Below are 20,302 nucleotides of genomic sequence, written 5' to 3'. Positions count from 1 at the left end.
TGGTCTTCCTTCTCGGAGCAGGCAGGGGAGGCTCTGGGTCACAGCATGGAGGTGGGGTGGAAGCAGGAGGTGACAGCTGACATCCCAGAGGTGGGGCCGCTCCAAGGTGGTGGCTTCAGCCTGGGAGGGTCCGCAGGTGACCTGGTGAGACCTCAGAAGGCCACATCAAGAGGGAGTGGGGAGAGGGTAAGGGACAGGATATGCCTGGATACCAAGTGACATAGACGGCTTCACCTTTGAAACTTCCAGTGAGACGTTAAAACCTGTGGTGGAGAGCGGAGACGCAGCGCCAGCGCCGGGGGAGACGAGCTTAGGGTCTGAGGTGGTTGGAACCGGCTCCTGATTGAAGTCTGAGGTCCTGGTTTGCTTCCCCTCCTGGTCTGCTGAGTCATCGGAGGACCTTTGGGCCTCACGGTTTTCCATCCGTGAAGTGGGAACAGTGGATGGCAGGGCTTCCAGGGTCCCTCTACTCTGGGCCTTGCTGGTGTTTGCTTATTAACAGGAGTTAATAACTTAATAACTTGCTTAATAACAGGAGCCCTGCGGGCTGCCACGTGGGTGACCTAGGAAGGCTTGTTCTCCAGGCCTGGGAGGCTGAGGCTGAGAGTGCCGGGGGCGGGGGGCGCTAAGGTTGGGTGGGACAGCCCCTGAGCTCTGGGCTGAGCTGCGCTCTTCCTGCAGGAATTTACCCGAAGCCCAGGACACCATAGATCCCAGTCCCCTGCACTGTGCCTGAAGAAACAGGTCATGACGGACGCCAAGTGAGTCCGGGTGTGGAGTGGGGACCAGGGGTGCTGTACTAACTGCTGAAACAGACAGACAGACTTCGACTGCGGGCTGCCCTCACTTCCGTCTTGGGGGTGTGTGGCCAACAGTGGCTCCCGTGTCTGCTCTAGGGAGCTCAAGTGCCAGTCCTAGCCCAGCCACTGACCAGCTAGTGACCTTGGGCCAGTCTCCTCCCTTCTCCTCCTGTCCCTGTGTGTAAAGTGGGGGTGTCGGACTGGATCATGTCCTAGGCCCTAACTCTAAATCTCGTAATCTGAAGATCTTGAACTCCTCGCTTACCCTTTCTGTGCCTCTGCTTTCTCACTTGTGGGTGGGGACATGTGTGTGAAGGAGCCTAGAAAAGGACGCCAATCTTCTACTCCATATGCACGGTGTGTCCATCTGCTCCGTCTCCCACCATGTCTCTGAAGCAGGCTGGACCAGGCCAGTGGCCCATCCTACAGATGGGAAAATTCACTAGGGCTCCATGGAGCTCTCTGGGTGAATGGGAGGGCCGAGGACTGACTGGCCCGGGGAACTCTGGCCCCTGGGGCTTGCAGGGAGCTGGGAGAAGGGAGCAGGCTAGATCCTGAGAGCAAAACCTTTCCAGGACACCAGGACCGTGCCTGCTGGAGGGATCTGTTGGAGTGTCGGGGATGAACGTCTCCCTTGGGAACCCGAAGGGGAGTCAAGGACCCCCTGGAAGCACATGGCCAGAGGAGCTCATCGCGCTGGGGCCTGGGGAATCCGCCTGGCAGGTGGTCCTGAAGAAGATCCAGGAGCTCTCTGATTCAGTATGGAGGGAGAAGGAGGGAGGGGTGAGGGTGGAAGGGAGTAGGGAGCAGAGAGGGCGAGTCTCAGTCCCTACTTTGGTGGACGAGAAATAAGACTGTTTCGTGGTTCTATAGCTCCATTTACTAGGTCTTATTCCAAAGCTGGATTCTGCTGGGGGTCATGGAGTAGTTCCTCTGTCCCCTTCTCGTACCTCCCATCCCCACGTGGAATTGTAATTGCCCAGCGCCGGTTTGTGTAGTTGAGGGTTGGAGCTGTCTTGCCCCTGCTTTGATCCACAAAGATCATTGTGGCCCTCACGTCTCGCTGCTCGAAGAGTTAGAAGATCTGGGGTCATAGCCTGTCTTTGCCACGTTCTCACTGTACGTCCTTGAGCCAGTGACTTCCCATGTCTGAGCCCTCGTTGCCCCGTCTGTAAGATGGCAGTAGCTCTAGTACTGAACACATAGAGTCATTGTGAAGGCTAAGTGAGGCACCCACCACGCAGCCTCCCCTCCCTCTTCCCCGGCCCTGGCAGGACCACCGAGACCCCTTCATGGTCGCCGACCTGGGCGTGCTGGCCAGCCGCCATCAGGCCTTCCGCCGCGCCCTGCCACGGGTCTCACCCTTCTACGCGGTGAAGTGCAACAGCAGCAACTGGGTGCTGCGCGTCCTGGCCACCCTGGGCACTGGCTTCGACTGCGCCAGCCAGGTGAGCCCGTGCCCGCTGCCGGGGGCCTCACTCGCGGGCCTGACACGTCCTGGGGGTAGCGGCCAGCCGCCGGGGATCTGGGAGTGGGGCCTGCGGCACCTGGGACAGTGGCCAACACAGGAAATACTCCCTTGATTTTGAAGGAAGAAATGAATGAACTATGGGGAGGGGGGTCGACCTGCTGCTGGGCCGCGTGACGGGGGCAGGTGACGGGAGCCAGTGAGCCGAGGGGCACAGGCTTTGAGCACAGGCCCCGTTCCTGTCCCGGCACAGACATTTCACGCACACCCTAGGTTCTTCCTCTTTAGAATGGGGCCAACTCTGCTTTCCTGACGGTCGTCTAGAAGCCTAAGCGGCACAGACATGCCCAACGCCGTGCCAGGTGCAGAGGATGGGTTCGGTCAAGGGCGGCCCCTCACTTGTTTGTTGCTCGTGCCCCGGCTTTCTGGGCCCAGAGGGAGGCAGCCCCTGACTGTCCCCCGTGCCAGGTGGAGCTGGAACAGGTGCTGGGCCTGGGCGTGGCCCCCTCACGCATCATCTACGCCAACCCCTGCAAGCCTGTCTCCCACATCCAGTACGCTGCCCGCCGGGGGGTGCGGCTCCTGACCTTCGACAGCGAGGAGGAGCTGACCAAGGTGGCCAAGCACCACCCCGAGGCCAGGTGAGATCGGCGGGGTGGTGCAGGCAGGTGGGGAGACAGGTGGGGCGAGGGACGGCAAGCCTGGGGCCTCTGCCGGAGGAGTTGGGCCTCTGCAACCATCTGCGCACCAGATGAGGTGACCCGGGAGAGGTTCAAGCACAGGAGGTCTAGGCCGATACACTCACGCTGGAGTCAGGGAGGCCGATTCATGGGCACATGCTGTGTGGTCTTGGGAAGGTTATTTAACATCTCTGATCCTGTAACACAGAGGCCTACAGAAGGTGTATTTATAATTTTATCACTTTCCTGTTTTTTCTTGCTTGGTCAGAAGTCTCTAAGTGGTGAGTGTTTTCATTCCTTGGGACTCAGTCCAGAGGAACGAGGCAGGGGGCCTCTGGGAAGGTGGGAGAGATTGGGGGGTAGGCGGGGTGAAGTTTCCAGGCCTCGGAGCTCGCACGGCTAAGAACCGCTGGCATCTTTCGCACCCTTTCCCAGGCTGGTCCTCCGGCTGTGGACCCAGGACAGCGAGAGCTCATTCCCCCTGAGCGCCAAGTTCGGGGCCACCCTGGAGGTGTGTGAACACCTGCTCCAGTCTGCCAGGGCCCTGGGGTTGGCGGTGGTCGGAGCCAGGTGAGGGCGCTGGTTTTCCCTGCCCGGGAAGCAGGGGTCCTGGTGTGCACTGCCAATTCCCAGTCTTTGCCCTCTGGTCAGCCGTGGCCCCTCTGGGCCTTAAGATGCTCCGTTTGTCCTCAGCAAAGAAGCTGGGTGTTACCTGGGACTCGGGCAGGGCCAGAAGGCACCCGCCTTGGGTGAAAAATGTAAGGGGGTGCCAAAAAAACCTTAGTACTCTAGATAAATAACATCTTGATGCAATATCTAAAAAATCAACATCAATGTAAAAAATCCATGATGAGGAAAATATAAAAATTTTAAAGAAAGAGGATTGGAATTCCTGACTTTTCCTTTTGCCTTGGGGTCCAATCACTGTTACCAGTTTTGCCTTTATTTAAAATTTCTGTGTTTTACCCGTTGGGGAAAACATGCATCAATTTTGCTTCTTAAAAATATCACACTACTAAATGCTATTTACCTTGATGGCTCAGTATTTTGGCACCCCTTAAACTCTGCACCTGAGCTGAGGGCCTCCCTCGCCTCCCGCTACCTGGCCCTGATTGGTTCCTCAGCCCGCCTGCTTGCGGGGGGTGGGGGAGGGAATTTGGGGTTCTCATCACAGGGCCTCTAAGGAGGGGAAGGGGAGCCCTGCAATGGGGGCACTGGGAGGCGGCAGCTGAGAGAAGTGACTGCCCTATGACCGTGAGCACCCCAACTCAAGGCCGGTCACAGGCAGCGTGTGCGTCTCCCGGGACACCCACACATAAATCCAGGGCTGCGTGTTTGTGCGGCCGCCTTCCTCACGTGTGTCCCGGTGTGTGTATCCACGCTGGTCCCCGCGTTTTACCCGCGTTGGCATTTCGGAGTGTCCCCCTTACTTTCCCGTGTGTGTTTCTCCACGTTGCACTTGACCTGCGTCCAGCTTCCACGTGGGCTCGAACTGCCAGACGGCGCACTCCTTCACCCAGGCCCTCGCTGACTGCCGGCGCGTGTTCGAGATGGGCCGGGCCTTCGGGCACGACATGAGCCTCCTGGACATCGGAGGGGGCTTCCCGGGAGAGGAGGGCTTAAAGCCTAAGTTTGAGGAGGTCAGAGAGGAGGACGAGAGGGAGCCTGGGCTGGGGTCGGGGACAATGTGTGCGTGCGCTCCTATGTAGGGGGAGCTCTTGTCACCGAGTCGTGTGCATGCGTGTAGCTGGGATTTGTCTTTGTTGAGAGGTCTTTGTCTGACTCTATGCACGTGGCCCGTGTGCCCATGTGAGCCTGTGTGAGCGCAGACATGTTACTTGCTGTCCGTGCGTGACCTGCCGTCAGGTGGAAGTTCACTATGCCCCCGACCCAGGGAACAGCCCATCTTGGCTGACCATGTATTGATTTCTGGGGGTCCGAACTCAGACCCCTCCCGGTCCACAGCCTATACACTTGCTGTGTGTCCTTGGACAAGTGACTTCTCCTCTCTGGGCCGCAGTTTCTGTTTCCTCCCTAGCAAAGTGGGGATGGTAACACCTCCCCACAGTGCTATTATAGGAACGAAGGGGGATGGCGCAGGCAATGCCCCCCACGTAGGTCCTATTAGGGTCTGGGTCTGTCTCTGCAGATGGCGAGAGTGATCAATGCTGTGCTGGCCCAGGACTTCCCCGTGGGAAGCGGTGTGGAGATCATCGCGGAGCCGGGGCGCTTCTACACCGCGTCCGCCTGCATGGCCGCTGTCAACATCATTGCCAAGAAGGCTGTGCTGCAGCCTGGTGGGTGGGCCAGCACTGGGCAGGGGGGGGGGCACCCTGCAGACGTCTTCAGGCCCTGGGGAAGAGGACGGACAGAAGTTCTGGGCTCCACCCCCAGTGCCTAATTAGTGAGAGACAAGCTGTGAATCGGGTATGAGAATGAACCTGTCAGTATCACCATTCAGTCGTTCTCAAGCCGACTGGGAGGCAGAGAACCCAGACCAAGTCCTTACCCTTGCTGAGCAGCCCAGGCATTTATATGGCATTTATGGAGGCAAAGTCACAGAACACCGCTCATGAGGCCACAGACACCACTGTGCTGCCAACGGGCGTTTGAAATTCTTCCAGCAAGTGCTTTCTAGCAGGTGCAGATTATTATAACGAAAAATACACCGAGTCGATACAAATTCTTAGAACAAATACAGGAAGGCAAGAGTGTCATTGCAGGGGCCTGCAGGTTAAGGGTGACATCTAGAGGGTGACAGGAAACCTTTTGACAATTGAGGTCGACCATCATGGGAGAGTTTTTTGATTGCTATTTCTGCATCAGGGATGGGCTGGGGTGGCTGTTCTCACACAGTGAACTAACCAGAAACTCAATTTCATGACGAGATAGAGAGTACGAAAAGATCTCACCACTCTATTCTGTGGCTTCGTGATAACTGACGTATAAATATTTATAAATCCCGTTAATCTCCTCCCTTATCCTTGTGACACATGCTGGCCCACAGCTTTTAATCCCAAAGGCGCTTGTGTCAACGGATTTCATTTCCCCACAAAGTGTGTTGTTAGAGACTATTGTGATATGCAGCACAGGACGGTAGCCAGCGTTAACAGAAGTCCAGGTTAGAAGGATTTGGGGCTTATTATTTTTATTTCCAAATAATAAGAGCTGCTAATAATTAAGTCTCTATTCTGGGTGAAATACCTATTTTTGTCTCACTTCTCCTCAACAATCCTGGGGGGGTAGTTTTGGGTCGCTCCCACGTTACAGGTGGAAATACTGAAGCTCGGGGAGAGGAAGGGCTTTGTCCACACGGCACGGCTGGTTAGGGGTACGGCAGGGCCCCTGTCTGCCTGGCCTGAAATGCTGGTGTGCTCGCTGAGCTCTCAGCCTCTAGGATGTCATGGCGAAGTGGCTTAGGACACCTGGGGCTGGGGTCGCTGGAGACAGGATCAGTAATGGCAGCTGCGGGAGTGGGGAGGAGAAGGGGTGACTGACACCAGGGAGAAGATGGTGGGAAGAAGACCCGGGGGGGGGGGATACAATATTCAGAAAGATGCGAGCATCTAAGCAGTAGCTGAAATGCCTGTGTATAATCCCAAGTTTAGATTATGTGGATTAAGTGGTTGTGAAGAAACTGGCTCGGTAGTAGGTCACGTCTGAAGGATCTCGGGATCATAGGTGACCTCAGCTTCATAGGCACCAGGAGTGCGGTGGGGCAATGAGAAGGTCTCCGCACGCTTACTTCAGCAACGCGATTCGAGGCGGAGTATTTCGGTGGAGGGAGGGATTTCCTACTCCACTCCGCGCACGTCAGAGTCTGGCGCTCGTTTTAAATGTGTCGAGGTCCGTTTGCACCAGGTAACATGCGGACATGGAAAGCACTGTCCCAAAGGGAGAAGTTTTTACTCACAATTCCCTAGAAACAGGGGGCCTGGAGTGCCTCGCGGGGCCGGTGGGGAAGCACCCAGCTGGGGCAGGAGCAGAAGGAGCGAGCAAAAAGCCAGGATGGGAGACTCCAGTGTGGTTTTCGAGGGCAGGAAGGGGTGAGGCAGGTAAGCCTGCTGTCCAGAGGGGACAGCGGGAGCCCAGAGGACAGGCCCCAACCTGGCATGGGGTCAGGAAAGCTCCTGGAGCAGAGAGCAGGAGTTCTCCGGCGCTGGGCTGCGGATCGGGACCCCTCCCGAGGGTTCCACACTTGGGCGTGGAGGGTCAGTGCTGAGACTGGCCACGTGCACCTCACTGCCGCCCTCCCCCCGCTCCCAGGAGGCCACCGCAAGCTGCTGTACTACCTCAATGAGGGTCACTACGGCATCTTCCGCATCTTCTCCAGGGAGCCTGTCCCCAAGATGCCCATTGTGGTGAAGGTAAGGGGGCCCCAGTGTGGCTCAGGGGTTCCTAGTCTCCGGGCCACGGCCTGCAGCCTCCAGTCCCGAGAGGCAGGGATCACCGTGGCAGGTGGGGAGGTGAAGGAGCTCAGACTGTCGATGGCTTTGCAGATTGCCATGCCGCGTGCGTGTTCAGGGACAGGCACACGGGTGTCCGTGTGCACCTGCATAGGCACTTCTGGGGGGGGGCTGCCGACGTACACCGGCGCAGGTAGGGGGGTGTGTAGGTACGTGAGTCTGTGCAGGTGTGCATGCACATCTGCTCGGCTCTGTGTGTTTCCACGTGCATCTCTGCACGTACAGGTTGTTTCCAGAATCCGTGCATGCTGGCGGTGCAGGGGACTTAGGAAGGAGAGATTCTCAAACTTGGCTCCACAGTGGGTCACCTGGGGAGCTTTAAGAGACCCTAATGCCCAGGCGATGCCCCAGACGGCTGAAACCAGAATCCCAAGTGGGCTGAAAGCCTGGCGTCAGTCCTGTGTGAAAACTCCCCAGGTGACTCCAGCGGCTGCCAACCATGAGGCCAGTATGTTGAGTGGCTATGGAATAAAATCTTCCCATTGTACAGGGACAACTGAGGTCCCATCTGGGCCCGCACTTGTGCATGGGCAGGGCGGGGCTGTGTCACTAGACTATAAACCCCGTGAGGACAGGGTTGAGAACAGTGCCTGGCACAGCGGACCACGCCTTCATGGGTCACGGTGGGTGGCTGATAAGTGTCCGAGTGGGTGCCTTCCCGCTGGGGCCCTGTGGGCGTGCCCGGCTGGCCCGGGGAGGGGGCTGGGGGGACCCGCTGGGGCTCTTCCCTTTCTGAGTCTCTGCTCTTTGCTCCCTGTAGGAGCTCGGCTCAGAGCCGCCCCTCTTCCCCTGTACCCTCTATGGTCCCACATGTGATGCCTTTGACAAGCTCTTGCCAGGGGAGGTGACGATGCCCGAGCTGGATGTGGGTGACTGGCTTGTCTTCCCCTCCATGGGCGCTTACACCACCACCATGAGCTCCACCTTCAACGGCTTCCTGCCCGCCTCCGTCTGCTATGCCATGGACCCCAAGCTCAGGTGTCCGGAGGGGGAGAGGAGGGGCAGGGCACTGAGGGGATCTCATCAGGATCTGAGTTTGGCACGGAGAATGTGGCTAAGCTCTGCAGTCCCAGGCCCAAAAAACACCCAGCTTCCCCCACCAGCCCCAGCAAAACCCAAAGTGTCTGACTGACCTTTGACACTGGCTTCTGCCTTTGGTGTTGACCCTGTTATAGCTGCTTCCCGGGTAAGCCCAAGGTAGCCCCCTGGGTGGCTCTGCCAGCTCTGAGGTGTGCACACCTTCGGGGGCAGAATCAGGCAGCCTTGTGGCCCCAGCTGACCCTCAGTCCCTTGGCCAGGCCCCCACTCTGCTCTGTCTGCAACCACTCCCCAGTTTCCTTCTCAGATGTCCCTTCCCTACCAGCTTCAGGGTCCCTCACAGGCTCGGCCCCAGGGTCCCCTCTCTGCCCCACCTAGGGCTCAGCCCCCCCCCCCGCCCCCGGTGGGGAGGGAGTTCTAGAACCTTCCTTTACTGGCACATCCCTTCCACAGGAGCCTGCTGGGGGCAGCGCCTTAGGTTGGGAGGTGGCCGTGGAGGTGCTCCCGACATCTTGGTATGCCACGTGGGGAAAAGCGGGGTGGGGGGGACAAGGGGGAGGCCAAGGTTTGGGCATTGAGTGTTTGATGAGGCAACTTTCAATGTTCAAAACTGGTTTTCTCCCAGAGCGGGCCTGACTGAAGTCTAGGTTAGCCCCTCAGGCTGCCGCCCCCATCCTCCTTGCTCCTTATGCCCCAGACCCTGGTCGGGGAGGGCTGAGAACCTTGTACCCCGACAGCAAGTGCCCCTCGAAGGCTATGTCCTGGATGTGAGGCGGCCTGCCCTGACCAGTACCTTCCTTCCGTTCAGTTAGTGACCCCTGTGCTGATGCAGGAAAGTCTGTGTGAGCTATGCCCCCCCCCCCACTCGTGGTGAGAACACTGGCTCAGACCGGCCTGGAGTGACTCCAGGCTTCCCCACACACCGGCAGGGGTGTCAGTGCCTCAGTTTCCCCTTGGATATTAGTATCCCCCTCACAGGGTTGTGGAGAGGAGTAAGTCCAATAATGCAAATCCCTAGGCAGGGATTCCCCCTCAGTTCATGTCCAGGGCCCTGCCTCTGGCTGCTCCCGGTCCCAGGCCTGGCCCACTCAGAGACCCCCCCCCCCACTGCCCCAGGGTCTGGGGTTTCTCAGGAAGCAGGCGTAGCCTCTGACCACACAGCTAATGGGCCAGCCCTGTGGGTGTGCAGACCTGGCCTCGGTCTTGGAAGCCCCCAGACTGGGAGGTTGGATGGATAGGGTGTGAAAACAGCCAACTCCAAAATAGGGTGGGTGCTACTGTGTGTCTTCTAGACCTGCTGAAACTACAAAACAGTATGTGGGGAGCTCTGAGCTCAAAAAGAAAGCGAGTCCTACAGGGAAGGAGGTCGGCAGAGGCGAGGGCAGGGAGACGTCAGGATGACTACCGCGTTCCTTTGGCATGTGCGGGCCCAGAGGCCGAAGCCGCCCACCTCCTGTGTCCTGTGTCCTTGTTAAGCGTCTTCTGAGGAGACGTTTGCTGACCCCCCACCTCCGTGATTGTCCTGTCTGTCCCCCAGATTCAGCCCCACCCATCTTGCTGCTGTCTCCTCAGCTCCGCTAACACCGGAGGAATCTCCCAGCATCCCCCGACTAAGGCGAATTATCCCCCAGATACGTGAGAAGGGACGGACTCCAGAGGCCACGCCAGGAAGCCAGAGGTCTCAGACAGCCTGCAGCCTGTTCCCAATTCATCTCCTCCCACTGCCTGAACTCTGCCCTCCGAAGAGTCTGGAAGCACAAACCTAAGTGGGCTTTAGGGAAAGTAGAAAGTTTAATCAGATGCAAGACATGAGGGTGTGTGTTGTGTTTGTGTTTCGTCCTCTGATGCTGTAATTGTGGTTATCCCTCCCTTCTTCGATCCACCCACGGATCCATTGATCCCTCCATCCCTCCATCCATCCACCCATCCCCCCATCCATCCACCCATCCACCATCTATCCATTCCCTCAGCAGGAATCTGAGGGCTAGTGTGTGTCTGGAATGTTCTAGGCACAGTAACACACAACGAAAACCCAGGCTCTCGGAGCTTACCTTCCAGTTGGGAAAAGAGACAGCGTGAGCAAGCACATAGCACGTATACAACAAAGTACCTGCTATGAGGAATGATAAAGCAGAGGCAGAGGGTAGTGAATAAAGGAAGATACGCTATTTTAGGCAGAAGGAGGCGGTAGCCAGTCCGAGGGGGAGCACGGGAGCAGAGACCTGAGGGCAGAGAGAGGCTGTGTGGTCACTGGGTCAGAGTCCCAGGCATAGCAAACCGCAAGTCCAATGCCAGGGATGGAGACTGTTAACAACAACAACAAAGGCGGCCGGGTGAGCAGAGTGAGTGAGGGGCAGTGTCGGGAGAGGAGGCAGGGGGAGGGCTGGGGGGTGATTTGTCAGGCCTCATGGGAAGGCAGGGCTTCGACTTTCCTGGGCGCTGGAGGGAAAAGCCTGGAGGGTTTGAGCAGGTCCAGGCATTGGGAATCTGAGGGCCTCCTGCCAGTTTGGGGAAACGATGGGCGGTCAGGGTGTTGGTGGTGACAAGTGGCCAGTTCGGGACACGGTGGACAGGTTGTGTCAGGAGGATCGGCTGAGGGGCCCGCTGGGGTACCTGGGGCAAGGAGAGGAGTCAAGGACAACCCCAGGGCTTTTGGCCAGAGCGGCTGGTACATGAACTGGGACGCTGGGGAGGAGAAGCAGGTTAGGAGGGCTGAAAATCCAGAACTCAGCGTTGACAAGTCAGGCTGGAGCGGTCTCTGCCACCGCCAGAGGGAGTCACACAGCAGCCCTGGGTTCGGGGCCAGGGCTCAGTATGGGGGAAACGAACATGCTTGGCGTCGGCACCCCGAGGACTTTACATCCCTGGGGCCTCCCAGCCAAAGAAGACACAAGGCACAGAAAACAAGAGAAGAAGCCTTTCAAAGAGGCAACGCCCGACTGTCCAATACGGCCCACAGGTGGGTGAGGTGAGGGCCGAGGGTGGGATTGGGAAGAGGAGGTCACTGGTGATCTGCACCAGAGACCTGGTGCAAGGGAAGGGGGCGGTTGGTGGAAGTGGGGTCCAGAGAGGGTGGCTGTGGGCCCCTCCTCCAGGGAAGGTGGCTGGAAGAAGGGCAGGTCGGGTCAGGAGGTTTATTTTTATTTTTATTTTTTTTTCAATTTCTATCTCTTTATTAGGAGGTTTATTCTAAGATGAGAGCTATTACAGTTTGTGGGCTCCTGGGCCTGCTCGCTAGCTAGCAGGGAAGATAATTAAGATGCAGAAGAGAGGAGACAGTCGCAAGAGCTGAACCTGGGAGGGGGGAAGCTCAGACTGCACATCCCAGGGGACCGTGGGAGGCTGGGAACACCGCGGGGGTCACAGGTCCTTGGGAGAAAGTGGAGTTCTCTTCTGATTAGTGAAAAAAAGAAATAAGGTCAGGGCTGTGAGGGAGGGGGCAGGAGGGGGTCTTGGTGTTTGGAGGAGAGGGCAGAGGTGGGGAAGTCACAAGAGCGGGAGAGTGAATGGGCCAGTGAAATGGGGTCAGATGGCCAGCACGGGGCCCACCCAAGGTTTGCGGGGGTCGGTCTAGAGCGAGACCGGCCATCTGGTGTGCTGGTCTTCAGCCACGTTCCACTGCGTGGGTGCAGGTGTACCATGGTGGCCATGGCCATAGATGGGCCGGAGAATGGGGAGCTCCTGGGGGTCTCTGCAGGTCCAGGCTCCAGCTGGCTACCCCGAAGTCCCTGCAGTCCTCAAAGCCCTTTCGTGGCCCCACATACTGTCCTTCCAGAGCCGTATCTGCTGGCGAATCAGAACGACCCTGTGAGCTCACGATGACGCCCACATTAGAGAAGCAAACAAAGCTGGGGCACCAGGGGTAAGCTGCAGAGCTGGTATTTGAATTCACACGCCGGTCGGTGTTCTCCCTTCAGGGCAGCAGGGCGTGCACGCTGTGTTTAAGAAGGTCTTGCACCCCAGAGGGTGAAAATAAGCAAGGTTGGCAGTTGGGGGATTAAACCTCAGGTGTTCTGGGTCTTGGGAGCCCCAGGTGTGGTCACGTTCAACTGTAGTGACTTGCTGCCCCCTACTGGCCATTGGCGGTGTTGCACCCAGACGGACTGCGCAGGATTTGCTTAGCCCACCACGGATTCACTGTCTGGGTCCAACTACACCCTGTTGAAAGGATGAGATAGGAGTTCTCATCCCGCGCCTCCCCACCGTCGCCCCCTGCTCCCCACCAACCGGCTTTGACAAATGAGAAAACGGAAGTCAAGAGAGGTGACCTTAAAATTCCTCTGCTCTTGGTGTACCCTATCCGCTCAGGTGTTCACTCAGTAAGTATTCGTGGAAGACAGTGTTTAGGCACCGGGATTCGGCAGGGAATAAGGCAGGAGAGAGTATTGCTCTTGCGGAGCTGCCGTTGGGGGGCTGGGGTGGGGGAGGCAGATACTAAACAAGTAAACAAACCAGATGAGGAATGGTGCTGGGTGCTGGGAAGAGATTAAAAGAGAGAGTGGCTGGAGAGGGTGGTTGGGAGATGATATTGGAGGAGAGACCTGATGGCTGAGAGAGTCGGGAAAGATCCTGCAGGAAGAGGGAACAGGACGGCAAAGGCCCTGAGGCTCTGCAAGATTTAGGCAGGTTCCAGATCCCATGGAGCCCATGACGCCCAGCCCGTGAGAAGTGCAGCGGTCAGAGCCGAACGTTGTCGGGAGGGTCATGCCATTGACCCGCTCTCAGGGAGTCCGCAGCCTCTCTCAGCCCCCACCTGACTCACACAGCTGACCACTCGGTCCTTGGAGCTCCTCCTGTCTTGGCTTGTGTGACACCAACCTCCAGGGGCAGGAAAAGCTAGGATTATTCTCCTGTGACAATTAAAGCTTAACCTTCAACATCGAGAGGTTTCAGATTTGAAGGAACTCACTGACCTGTCCAAAGCGAGAGCAGGAAATACTGGCGCGTGGACTCAAAGGTCAAAATTGGTATTTCTGGGACCGGGGACAGGAGTATGCGGGAGAGAATTGGTGGAGGTGTATTCAGGCTTGTTTGTAGCTGCTGCCGAGGGATAAGTGTGTTTGTGACCCTGTCTGTGGCTAATGGTGAGTCACTCTTGCGCATGTGTTAAGTGATTAAGTTTTTAAACGTGTTTAAAATGAATATTTACAGGTACCCGGGTGGCTCAGTGGTTTAAACATCTGCCTTCAGCTCAGGTCATGATCTCAGGGTCCTGGGATCGAGCCCCACATCGGGCTCCCTGCTCAGGGGGGAGTCTGCTTCACCCTCTCACTCTCCCTCTCTGCTCTCCCTCGCTCGCTCTCAAATACATAAATAAGTCAATAAAATATTTTAATAGAAAAACAAATAAATAAAATGAATATTTACAAGTTTGTAGACACAGTTACGAGCATGCCTTCTGCAGATCCTATGAGTGGTGTTCCAAAAAATAATACACTTTTGGAAGCAAAAGAAGTCCCTAAAGTGGCAGTTTCAACATGTTACTTAAACACTAACCCAATCGTGTTAGCTGGCGCTCTCCAGGGTTTGATTATTTGCTATAGGCTATAGTTCTTTGTCAAGCAAAATATTCCACCATTGAAAGAAAGGAAAGTTGTAGGAAGCGATGTGTACCCTAATACCCAACTTGAATCTGTGTTTGGACACACACTGAATTCAACCAGCATCAATGCAAAATGAGATACGTGTCTCTACTTCTGAAATATTTATCATAAAAACAAAGCTCAAGGGCAACTAATACTTGATGTGTTTAAATTTTCATTTTAAGAGGCACTTTTAAAGAGTAAACATTCATGATTTATCATTCCATTTAAAAAATAATTATTATTCGACATTGCTTTGAGCTAACATTCCCCTTTTTAATGTGTTTTGTGGTCAAATGTCTATATAAGGTAGAGATCATTTTTACATGTTATTAAAATATAGTATCTTCTCATTTTGGCTCATTATAATAATAAACACATATTAAAATGTAGTTTAAAAATGTAGTGTTTTTTTTAAAGACTTTATTTATTTATTTATTTATTTATTTATTTATTTGACAGAGAGAGAGAGAGATCCAGCGAGAGAGGGAACACAAGCAGGGGGAGTGGGAGAGGAAGAAGCAGGCTCCCAGCAGAGGAGCCCGATATGGGGCTCGATCCCAGGACTCCGGGATCACGCCCCAAGCCGAAAGCAGACACTTAACGACTGAGCCACCCAGGCACCTCAAAAATGTAGTTTTTAAATAGCAAACCTCTGAAATGTTTGGTATAGCCCTCTTACAGAAAAATGTTCACCAATTATTATTATGGTCAATCATTATTTTTCAAAACACAAAAAGTGTTAGGAAAAATATGACATAATGTATGATATAAGGAACTTCTGAAGTTTTCCTGGGATTCTGGTATCTCATACTGAAATCCCAAAGATTCATATGTGTTGGGCATTTGGAAAGGCTTTGCGAAGTTTGAACATCTCTCGTCTCTGCGCCCCACCCCATCCCAAGGCCACTGCCCCGATGGCCAGGCCTGAGTCATCTCTCTGCCTTTATGAGTCAGTCCCCGGGCTCCTCTAACTCACCCTCCACGGTCCTCAGAAGGATCTTTCTAGAGTGAAAAAGTCCTGTCATTTCTCTGTAAAATCCTTCCCTGGCTCCCCAGCACCTTCACAGTGTTTCTTAAAATGCATCCAGGGGGGATGGCTATATAAAAACATCTGGGAGTTTCTTTAAATGTGGCGGTTTGGGGAGCCTCGTTCAGGCACCTGAATCAGGATCTCTGGGAGTTGAAGCCTAGGGATCTCTGTGCATGTGACACATCAAGTTCAACGCTATTTATAGCCTCTACCCGGTGTGCTATTATTGTGTATTCATTCTACGTATGTTGTTAACCCAATAGGACATTTCTATTATTGTTTTATAACCAATTATTTTAGATTTACCCACCTATTTTTAAAAAAAGATTTATTTATTTGACAGGGAGAGAGACAGCCAGCGAGGGAGGGAACACAAGCAGGGGGAGTGGGAGAGGAAGAAGCAGGCTCCCAGTGGAGGAGCCTGATGCGGGGCTCGATCCCAGAACGCCGGGATCACACCCTGAGCCGAAGGCAGACGCTTAATGACTGAGCCACCCAGGCGCCCCTACCCACCTATTTTTTTCCCAATGCCCTTTATTACTCCTAAAGATCTGTGGTTCCATCTGAGATCAGTCTGAAGAATTTCCTTTAATATTTCTTGTAGTACAGGTCTGCCAGCAATGTATTTTCCCAGGCTTTTCTGTGTATAAAAATGTCTTCATTTCATCTTAATTCTTTTTTTTTAAGTTTGTGTTTTGTTTTGTTTTTTTTAAGATTTTATTTATTTATTCGACAGAGATAGAGACAGCCAGCGAGAGAGGGAACACAAGCAGGGGGAGTGGGAGAGGAAGAAGCAGGCTCATAGCGGAGGAGCCTGATGTGGGGCTCAATCCCATAACGCCGGGATCATGCCCTGAGCCGAAGGCAGACGCTTAACCGCTGTGCCACCCAGGTGCCCCAATTTCATCTTAATTCTTAAAAGATTTCTCCCTACCCCTGGAATAGAATTGTAGATTAGCAGGGTTGGTTTTTTTTTTCCTCCTGAACTTTAAAAATGTCATGACATTTTCTTCTGGATTCATAGTTTCTGTTGAAATGTGTACCTCAATCTTATTGTTGTGTCTTCTTCTACCTAGCTTTTAAGATTTTCTTTCTGCCTCCGTTTTCAGCTGTTGACAATGATATGTCTAGGTGTGGTTTTCTTTGTCTTTATCCTGCTCGGCTTTCACTAGGTTTCTTGAATTTGCGGATTGATATCTTCCAACATTTTTGGAAAATTGTAAGTTACATCACTTCATATATTGCTTCTGTCCCAGTTCTCTTTTCTCCCCTTCTAAGATTCCAGTTACACAAATGTTAGACCTTCGGACTATGCATATCTCTTACATTCTGTTCTTGCCCTTTCTCCCCGCTGTGTTTCAGCATGGGTGTTTTCTGTTGAACTGTCTTCAAGTTTGCTAATACCATCTTTTGTCTTGCTGTACTCTGTCTTCTGTTAAGCATATCCAATAAGTTCTTAATTTCAGGTGTATTTCTCAGTTTTAGAATATTTGATTATTTTTAAAAATACCTTCCACTTCTTTGTTGACAATCTCTATTTTTTATCCACTTTGTCACTTTCCTTTATGTTCTTTAACATATTATCAAAGATATTTTTAAAGCTCTTGTCTACTAACCGCAATTTGTGGATCACTACGGTTCTGACACTATTGTCTATTTTTTCTCTTTATTACCAGTCATGTTTTCTTGCCTGTGCATATGTCTAGTATAATCTCCAGTACATGACATTGTTCAAACTGGAAGTTATCCCAATATGATGAATGTGTAGTGACATCTTATTGTGGTCTTAATTTGTATTTCTCTGATTACTAGTGAGGTTGAGCACTTTTTCATATGTTTATTGGTCATTTGGTTTTCCTCTTTTGTAAAGTGCCTGTTTCAATATTTTTAACCATCACTTGATTAGATTGTATTTTTCTTATTGATTTGTAGGTGTATATAAATTGGCGTATGTTCCTGATGACTTGATACATTTATCATTATACAGGTGTCCTCTCTACTCCTGACAGTTCTTGTCTTAAATCCACTTTGTATGATATCAGTAAATATGTGTATTTCATAGTAGACCTCACCCAGAAGAGACTTCTGCTACCCTTACCTAATTTGTGAGGTAATTGTTTTTATTGTTTTGCTGGTTATCTTAGAGGTTATAAGCTGCACACTTTGCCTATTCAAGTCTAGAGTTAATCAACACATTTACTCCAAGACAATACAAAAACCTTAAAAAATTTTAATTACATTTACTCACCTCTTGACTTAGTTATCATTTTTGTCATGTATTTTATTTCTTTTTTTTTTAAGATTTTATTTATTTGAGAGAGAGTGCACGTGTGCGCATGAGCAGGGTGGGGGGGGTGGACAGATGGAGAGAATGAGGCAGACTCCTGCTGGGCAGGGAACCTGATGGGGGTGGGGCTCAATCCCAGGACCCCGGGATCACGACCTGAGTCAAAGGCAGACGCTTAACCCACTGAGCCACCCAGACGCCCCTCATGGATTTTAATTCTATAATGTTTTCTGCTTTAAACACCGCAAGACATTAGCATTGTTTTTATACAGTTCATTTAGATCTGCCTACATATTTGCCATTTCATTACTCTTCATTCTTTCTTGAATTTTTTATCTTCTCTCTGGGCTTTATCTTTCTACCTAAAGCCTGCTGGTGGCATAATTTCTCAGTTTCTCTTTGTCTGAAAATGTCTTGATTTCAGCTTCATTCATAAATGATTTTTCCCTGGGTATGGAATCCTGGGCTGGCTGCTGTTTTCTTTTAATATATTGAAGACGATCCTTCTGCTGTCTTCTCTCTTCCACTGTTGATCATGAGAAGTCAGCTCTCAGTCTACCGTGGTCCTTTGAAGATAAGCTATCTATTTTTTTTTTCCTGGCAGCTTTTTAGAGTCTATCTGTATCTTTGGCATTCTGCTGTTTCACCATAATATGTTAGGTGTAAAAATGTTTTTGAATTAATAGATTTTGGGGGGCAGTTTTAGGCTCATAGCAAAATTCAGTGAAAGATACAGAGAATTCCCACATGTCCCTTCCTTCTGCCACCACACACAGCCTCCTCCACCACCAACATCCCCCTGGGGTCTAGTGCATTTGTAACAATGAATCAACCCAGACACATCATTATCGACAAAAGTCCATAGTTTACCTTCGGGTTCACTCTGTATTATCCGTTCTGTGGGTTTTGACAAATGTAGAATGACATGAATACAACATTATAGTATCATACAAAATAATTTCACTGCCCTAAAAATTCCCTGTGCTCCACCTAAACGTCCTCCCTCCCCCCAACCCCCTGGCCACCACTGATCGGTTCACTGTCTTTATGGTTCTGCCTTTGCAGAATGTTCTAGAATTGGAATCATACAATATAGAGCCTTTCTAGGTGTTTGTTTTGTTTTTTTTTTTTCATTTATCCTGCTTGGGATTTGCTGGGCTTTTTTTTTTTTAAGATTTATTTATTTATTAGACAGAGAGAGACAGCCAGCGAGAGAGGGAACACAAGCAGGGGGAGTGGGAGAGGAAGAAGCAGACTCCTAGTGGAGGAGCCTGATGTGGGGCTCGATCCCATAACGCCGGGATCACACCCTGAGCCGAAGGCAGATGCTTAACCGCTGTGCCACCCAGGCACCCCTTGCTGGGCTTTTTGAATCTTAACCGAGGCTGGTGCTTTCTACTCCCTGGCAGCATCCTTATTGAGACTTGGTTTCTCCATACATAATGAAGAAGTCAGGCCACATGGCCCCTGAGGGCCTGTTGGACTCAGACGTTCTCAGACTAGGATTTCATGGTTTTTCAAAGCTCTGAGATGCCACTCAGCTTCCTCCCCACCTTCAGTTCCCAGATTCCCTCCGCCTCCACCTGGCCCCTGAGGAGAGTCATGGAGAACTCCCAGATCTGCCGCTAGGGGGCAGTGGTGTGCAGAGAGTGACCAGGATCTGAGCTGAATGAGGGCAGAGCCAAGGGCTTCTTCGAGGTCTTTGCTTCTCACTGTAAAGGAAAAATGATTAAGCCTGGGATTCAAAGACCCGTGTCCCTTCTGTTTCATTTCATTTATCAAACTCTGGCTGATGCATGGAGATAAGTCATACCCTGCCTTTACCCTCGAGGACCTCATGGTTCACTAAATCCTTCTCTCCAGCCTACACTTCAGGCTGATTTTCCCATCTCCCTGTCTTTGCTCCTGCTGGGCCCCTCCCCCCCATCATCACCATTACATTTCCCCTCCTTAAGGCTCGGGTCAGAGGCCAACTCTTCCCTGAAGCTTCCCAAATACCCTCACCAGATCCCCCTCCCCCTCCCTTGTGCCCTTAGCTTCATTCTGTATCTGGACTCTTCTGGCCATGTGCTTGTCTCACTCCCCAGACCGGAAGATCTTCAGGCGGGGCAGGGACCCCCTTACCTCTGGGTCCCCTGGGCCAACCCTAGGACACAATGAGTGCTGGAGGAAGGGAAGCGGAAGCTCTGCTGGCTGGGATCTCTGGCAGAGCTCACGGAGCCCAGCATTTAGAGAGTTCCACCATGGCAGCTTCTTCCTCTACCCCAATCCGCAAGCCCTTTGGGGTCCAGCTTTGTACTCGCTGCTGAGGAAATGATGAGAGAAGCTGCCGGTTCCAAGAACCAGTGGATCAAAACATGAAACCGTAAAAACATCAGAAGAAAACATGGGAGGGTTTTTGATTGACTTTACAGTTAGAAAGCCCTTTCTAGGACTCAAAACCAGAAGCTCAACTGAAAAAGAACTCTCAATGGCTTTGAGGCTTTTGAAGAAATCCTCAGCCTTATTCATAAGGTAACCACAAATTTAAAATACACGTAGGTTCCACTTTTCACCCATCAAATTGGCGGAAAGCCAAAAGTTGAATAGCGTCCTTTAGGTGATGCGGGAAAAGAAGGCAAGCTCATCATCCCTGGGGGAGGGGCGTTCTCTCAGCACAACCCCTGTGGGGACAAAATGGCAATATCTATAAAAATTACAAATACATCTGTGTTAGGCAGAATTCTAAGGCGACTCTCATGGCTTTCACCTTTGTGTGATCTCTTGCAACATGGGCGGAATCTGTGAATATGAGAAAATGTGAACTCAAGAATTATGTTTCATTATATGGCAAAGAGATTTTTGCAGATGTAAGTAAGGTCCTCTGTCAGTTGATTTTAAGGTAGAGATTACATTGAGTGGGCTGGACCAGATCAGGGAAGCCCTTTAAAGGCAGAATTTTCCCTGGG

At 52.4% G+C, this 20,302-nt stretch overlaps 1 protein-coding gene across 4 annotated transcripts; it reads left to right on the top strand.

Annotated features, from left to right (window-relative positions):
* Positions 1 to 555: 555 nt before the first annotated feature.
* Positions 556 to 10,261, top strand: LOC123782276 (antizyme inhibitor 2-like). 4 transcript variants are annotated; one of them, XM_045782371.2, is made up of 11 exons: positions 557 to 761; positions 1,376 to 1,559; positions 2,075 to 2,248; positions 2,704 to 2,909; positions 3,384 to 3,518; positions 4,423 to 4,588; positions 5,098 to 5,245; positions 7,215 to 7,315; positions 8,175 to 8,392; positions 8,906 to 8,967; positions 10,025 to 10,261. In XM_045782371.2, the coding sequence occupies exons 1-10, from the start codon at positions 748 to 750 to the stop codon at positions 8,928 to 8,930; spliced, it is 1,371 nt and encodes a 456-aa protein (XP_045638327.2). In that variant the 5' UTR covers positions 557 to 747; the 3' UTR covers positions 8,931 to 8,967; positions 10,025 to 10,261. The 4 variants fall into 4 exon arrangements, with proteins under 4 accessions (XP_045638329.2, XP_045638327.2, XP_045638326.2 ...); XM_045782370.2 differs by having other exon boundaries at positions 9,990 to 10,261; XM_045782372.2 differs by having other exon boundaries at positions 558 to 761; positions 2,737 to 2,909; positions 9,990 to 10,261.
* Positions 10,262 to 20,302: the final 10,041 nt, after the last annotated feature.

Source organism: Ursus americanus, chromosome 33 (genome assembly GCF_024610735.1).
Source record: "Ursus americanus isolate L20-20 chromosome 33, mUrsAme1.1.p, whole genome shotgun sequence".
NCBI lineage: Eukaryota > Metazoa > Chordata > Mammalia > Carnivora > Ursidae > Ursus > Ursus americanus.
Note: the sequence above shows the minus strand (reverse complement) of the source record. Positions and strands in the feature narration are given on the sequence as shown.